This window comes from Poecilia formosa, unplaced genomic scaffold (assembly GCF_000485575.1).
Source record: "Poecilia formosa unplaced genomic scaffold, Poecilia_formosa-5.1.2 Scaffold237, whole genome shotgun sequence".
Lineage (NCBI taxonomy): Eukaryota > Metazoa > Chordata > Actinopteri > Cyprinodontiformes > Poeciliidae > Poecilia > Poecilia formosa.
The window spans coordinates 199,756-205,814 of record NW_006800176.1 but is presented as its reverse complement, the minus strand read 5'-3'; the positions used below and the strand labels follow the sequence as shown (position 1 = coordinate 205,814).

General features: G+C 42.6%; 1 protein-coding gene across 1 annotated transcript in view; it reads right to left on the bottom strand.

Annotated features, from left to right (window-relative positions):
* Positions 1 to 1,481: 1,481 nt before the first annotated feature.
* map2k2a (mitogen-activated protein kinase kinase 2a) overlaps positions 1,482 to 6,059 on the bottom strand; it is a 10,917-nt gene continuing 6,339 nt past the window's right edge. The window contains exons 6-11 of the mRNA XM_007569151.2: positions 3,627 to 3,751; positions 2,820 to 3,033; positions 2,654 to 2,718; positions 2,507 to 2,568; positions 1,712 to 1,757; positions 1,482 to 1,623 (exon numbers count right to left, since the gene is read on the bottom strand). Coding sequence (XP_007569213.1) covers positions 1,513 to 1,623; positions 1,712 to 1,757; positions 2,507 to 2,568; positions 2,654 to 2,718; positions 2,820 to 3,033; positions 3,627 to 3,751 — 623 coding nt within the window. The 3' untranslated portion in view covers positions 1,482 to 1,512. The remainder of the gene's footprint in view (positions 1,624 to 1,711; positions 1,758 to 2,506; positions 2,569 to 2,653; positions 2,719 to 2,819; positions 3,034 to 3,626; positions 3,752 to 6,059) is intronic.

Below are 6,059 nucleotides of genomic sequence, written 5' to 3'. Positions count from 1 at the left end.
GGGCAGCCATAAGCAGAGAGAGAATACAAGAGCTCTAGCAAGACAGCGGGCTAGCAGGTAACACCACCAAATGACCAAAACTGACCTGGGTTAAAAATCTCGAGTCAGACCCCTTGTACCCTTTGTCAGGTCTCACGATACACTGCAAGGCTGTATTTGTGTCGTTTTTAAACCAAAGTTGCAAGAAAAGACAAAAAAAAGTGTGATTAAGTAGCATTTTAACCCAAGTCTATTCCACAAAAAAAAAAAAAAAAAGTGTGATTAAGTAGCATTTTAACCCAAGTCTATTCCACAAGCAAGGCTTTAAATAAGTCTTGTCCCAAGTTGAAACTTGGAGCGTCACATGTAGCAGTACAATGGAAAATTAACCAAACACACTTTGGGTAGAAGGTATTCAATAAAGAGGAAAAAAGAAAACAAAAAAAAAGATAATTCATTGCGACTGAAAACTTGCACCGTCATAGCAGAAACTGAGGCTTGATTAAAAACGTCAGCTCATTCCTGTCATGATCTTAAGTACACATACAGTCATTAGAAAGATAAACCATGCTATATCAACTCATGAAAACACCTTTGTCCTAATTTTTGCAATGTCTAGATAGACATCCTGGCAAATGCTGAGCTTCTGGAGGAATATACCTCATCCCTTGTGAGACGTACAAGAGATGTAAAAGAAATAAATGGAGAGAAAAAAAAAACGTGTAAATTATTGAAAGGAAATGAGATTACCTAATTACACTGATTTACTGCTCAAGAATTTAAAGTCAACCAGCCACTAAAGCAAAAGAAGTAGTCATGAGTACCCTCTTTGGTTTGGGAAAGTGTTCACAAAATGATCCTTTAAAAGATTGCTTGCATGCCAAAAAGTGAAAATGACTCCTGTGGGTGCATGTTTTGCTTGCAATGCACTCTTTTTGATTATTAAACTGGGGGATCTGCCAGAAACCGCTAGTAACCAAATGTGGGAAGAAAAAAAAAAAAAAAAAGGTTAAACCGTAATTGAGGCATTTTCCCATCAATTAGCAAATATAAAGTCTGCAAGATGATTGCAGGTTACATTTCCTTTAAACTTTCAGTACGACGTGATTCCTTCTTTTACAGCAGGTTAATAAAATACAGCCCCACAAGCCACCATAGAAAAGATTAATACAGAATATTCAACAATACAAAAGAAGTTTGCCACTGGGAATTCTGATGACACTACGGCAGCCCTTCAGTGCTTTACATCCTCTGCAGCGGTGTGAAAACGTCAACGGCGGCTGCTCTCGACACCGCCATGGTGAAGCTGTGGTCTTACAGTACAATAGTGACTCAACAGGCTCTGCTGCTGATGACGAAATAAACAAAGGGAAACTACAAATGTTTTACCCAAAAGCAAGATGGACAAAAAAACAACAAAAAAAAGTGCCAGCATGTGTGGTGGATTGTGTACATGAATGCAGAGAGACCCCAGAAATGTGTCAGAGCAGGGACAGACGAGGTTTTATTTTCTTTTGTGTGGAGGCTGCTTGATCACTCGGTGGTGCGAGTGGGAGTACTGGGCTGGTGGAGGTTCATGGTTTTGCACAACCATCCGGCAAAGTCCACTTCCTCCACTTCTGATCGCTTGATAAATGTGTGATTCTGAAAACAAAGAGAAACTTTGGTTTGCAACATTTACTCTTACCCAGAGATCAAAAACAACAAAGGTCAGCAAAGACTGCATACGCACCATCAACATCTTCAGGTCCGCCCTCTCGGCTGGGTTTTTAATCAAGCTGCAGACACAAAAGAAAGTTGACATTTATAAATGTTCATGTTTTGCACCAAAATTCCCCATAACCATCGAACCCTTTCACATTTTCCTCCCATGACAACCACAAACTTTGTGGTATTTTATTGCGATTTTAAGAAACAGACCAACAAAGTTGTACATAATTGTGAAGTTGACACTAAATGATAAGAAGCAGGTCAGGAAACCATGGTAACTATGAGAACTGCAGAAATCTGCAGGTGGACAAATCTGCTGGCAGAACAATAGTCATTCATATTACATGTCTACCCTCGGATGGAGCTAAATACACAATCATCCTGAAGAAAAAAAAACAGGTTAGTAGCTGTAAATTACTCTAGACTGATAAGATTGTTCACTTTCAAACAGGAATAGTCCAGACATACAGCCAGAGCCACAATGGAACGACTTGGGCCAACTTGTGTGTGTAATGTGGAATGGTTTAGGTCAACTGTGCTTGTGAGTTAAAACAATCAAGTCAAATCCCAGACATAAATCCACTCGACAATCTGTGGCAAGACCTCAAAAATGAAGTTTCTGGCTGTGATGTGACAAAATATGAATAATTTTAAGGGGTACAGCAACTTTTACAAGGCACACCACATCGCCAGACTATCTACGTAATGCAACATTTTCAGTCACCAAGTGGAAAAAATTTAATTAGAAACAAATGACAGTTTTCCAGCCATATACAAGTGTCCAAATAAATAGCACTCCTCATTCTGTGGCGCTCACCATTTTGTCACAAAGTCCTGGAAGTCACTGCTGAAGACACCCTGTGGTAGCTTAGGCGGTGGCTGTGGAAAAAAACATCATCATCAGAAGAATAGCTGAAAAAAACAAACAAAAAAAGAAACAATATCGATCAGTTATTTTTCAGACCTCATTCACAATGTAGTCCAAAAGCTCAAAGATAGCCATGGCAGGTCTACTGTCCATCCCATGTCCTGCGGAGGAAACCAAAATAATGATCATAACTTCTTGGGATTTGTATAAGATCACAATGAGAACTTTAGTTTAAAAAAAACAAAAACGTTTGATTTCGTACCGCTCACAGGCCTGCCCGGTGGCCTCGGTCTAGCCATGTTGGAGCGAGGCTCTCCCTCTGCCCCGTCCATGATGGAGCGTCCAAAGATGGCTTCCAGTTCCCTGGCGTCTGGTGGCGGTATAGGGTAGCGGCCGATCGCCAGCTCCACCAGGGACAGGCCCATGCTCCACACGTCAGACTGAACAGAGTAGTGGGTGCCCTGCAGTCTCTCCGGCTGTTGAGAAACGCACAACTACGTCAGAGGGACCAGGTACAGCCAAGATGCCAGGGGAATGCAAGAGGGTTGGGCAAGGGGCTGGGGAGAGGCAGGAAGCGGAGGAGAAGAGAGGGGAGGGAAGGGAAGAGGCTGAGGGGATAGAGAGGCAAGAACGGGTGGGGTGTGATTTGGAAAAGAAGACAAAGAGAGAGAGGGTTTGGCAGGAAGGGGAAAAACAGCTTTACAATGTTTGAGTTGGACGTGTGTCCAAGCTCAGGTGTGTGACGAAAATGACAGCCAAAGGGCAACGACCTGTACCGTCCATAATGCTGCTTAGGAACAACTTTGTGCTCGGAAACTCCAAGTACACTGGGACGCTTGACCCCAGGCGTCTCAGACTGAGGGGGTAGGAGGACAAGAAAGAGCAAACACTCGTTTGAGCTCTTTCCTGGGCACAGCCCTCGCCTCTTGGCAAGGGGTGGGGGGAGCGAGGGGAAGGCAGAGGGCGGGTCTGGCTGAGCAAGAGCCGTGCGAGAGGAATGGAGAGGGAAAGTGGGGATAGGGCCAGAGGAAAAAAGGGGTGGGGGCGCAGGCGTGCAGAGCTGACTCACCGACATGTAGGAGCGCGTTCCAACAAAGGAGTTGGCCATGGAATCTATGAGCTGGCCGCTCACACCAAAGTCACACAGCTTGATCTCCCCGCGGGAGTTGACCAGGATGTTGGAGGGCTTCACGTCTGCGGCAGAAGGGACAGACAAACAAAACAAACAAATGTACGTTACATATTCAGGGTTATGACGAGCACTGTGCACAAATACACCAAAACAAAAAAAATAAATAAAAATCTTACGCAAACACGGATTACTGCTTTGTTGTCATATTATAGAACACCTTAAAGCTTTTAGACAGTTTTTTTCTTCTTTTTCCAAAGTACATCGAGTGCCTCGCAAAAGTTTTTATACCCCTCGACTCCTCCCCCCTACTTTGCTGAGGTTTTGGGTGATAGAGAAGCACAAAGTACAACATACTTGTCAAATAGAAGGAAAATTACATTCTGCTTTCCACGTTTTCTAAGAACAAAATCGACTCATCTGCTCTGCTACCCAGAAGTAAAGTTTCTGTAAACAATATTACCCTTTAAAAAAAAAAAAAAAAACGTGGCTGGTTGAGACCAATGCACCACACTGGAGCCTTTTGTCACTCAGTCTTTGGTAGAAAGACAAATAAGAAAAAACTAATTGTGGAAAGTGAAATCATCACTCGTTTTAAATTGCGTGATTAATTGATTTATTGCCACGGATTGATTTATCGCAGATAAACTAAACCGTGACTGGACTCTTAAATGAACAAATGTGGCAAGGAGATCAGAAATCAAGGATGTAGCTAAAGGCCTATGGTAACTCTAGAAGCGCTACGGAGATCAACAGCTCAGTTAAAGGAAATTGTTAACAGGAACACTATTAGTCTTGCACTCCATAAATCTGTGAGCGTGGCATCATCAAATGAAATGTATGAGAAGCGTTTAAAGTTTGCCACAAGTCATGTAAGGAACACAGACAAAAGAAACGGGACAAAAGCCTCAGTCACTACATGTAACATCTGCAGCCTACGATGTTTTGACTCGGGTCGCGGATGAAATTTAAGGACCAATTACACACATTTCCTTCCACTTCACAATTATACACTACTTTGTGTTGGTCCATCACATGAGGCCAAATACAACACATTAAAGTATTTTTGGTTTTCTTATGCAAAAAGTGGAAAGGTTCATGGAAAGGAGTAGCTGTGCATGAGTGCAGTGGCATTGTGCATAAGCAGTGGTTTCTGATGAAGAGGAAAAACAAAACAAGTGAAAATCCTCTTGACACACACACACACACACACAAAATTAGCAGGTTGGCCAGTTGAGTGGCTGACGGCTCAACTTTCACAACAATCGTCACACAAGCCCAGTTAAAAGTCTGCACAGAAATACAGCCTGCAAAAAATAATGGTGCCTTTTAGCAGAGGCCATGGGACATGTGAGCAATGACTGAGAAAGAGGTGGCATGAAAGAGCAGGAGAACGATGGAGGGAGACAGGGAGGGAGGGTCAACAGGGCGCGTCTGCTCTCTAATCACATCCGAGAGGCTGTAATTACCGCCTGAGCTCACAGACAACTCCATCCTGGAGTACCACCGACCCTGAAGACGGAGAGAAAACATCGCTGCAGTCCTCCAGCCGTAAACTCATAACAGGACAGCCACGATTTCTCACTGGTGCGATGTGGAAGCAGCCCTCGTTTTACACCATAAATCTAAATCGATCACAAACTGCTCACATTCCCAGATAAGACTTTATAATGCGGCGCGAGTAATAAATGTCTCGGAAACATTTAAGCGGCGTGTAAGCACTTTTCCTCATCTGAATCCGTGTCACCAGCAATTATAGAGTTAATCGTCTGGGTATCAGATTTTTGAACAAAATCTGTCTTGAATCATTAAGAGAGCGCTAGTTGTGATAACTTTTGTCAAAAGATTTAAGCAGGGCCGAGTGTCACGAGGGAATGACACCGACAACAGGAACGGGGAGGAGGGGGGGGGATGGGTGACAAAAGAAAATATGTTCACAAATCACAGCAAATGATCAAAAAAAAAGTGGTTTTGGTAAAGACCTAAAACGAGCAGAAACGACAGCAAAAAAAATAAAAATAAAAAAAGAAACTCCAAGTTTTGTGAAGTCTTGCTACATTTGAGTTGTCTCAGTCACAGCTTGGAGCGGGTAAGGGCGTCACCACCGCAAAAACAAAATCTTACCAAGTATTTTTAGTCTAGTTTCTAGTGCAAAATGGCTTGGTCCACTCGAAATAAGACAGAACTATGACAACACTTTTCAGCATGACGCAGGAGTCAATAATTCCTTAATATTGATGAAAAAGTACTTATTATATGTGAAATAATTTGCCGGAGGAACAAGACATTTTAACTTCTACGGGAAAAATGTCTTGTTTCTCTGGCAGATTATTTCGCTTAAAACTAGTACTGTTGGATCAATATTACGGAATT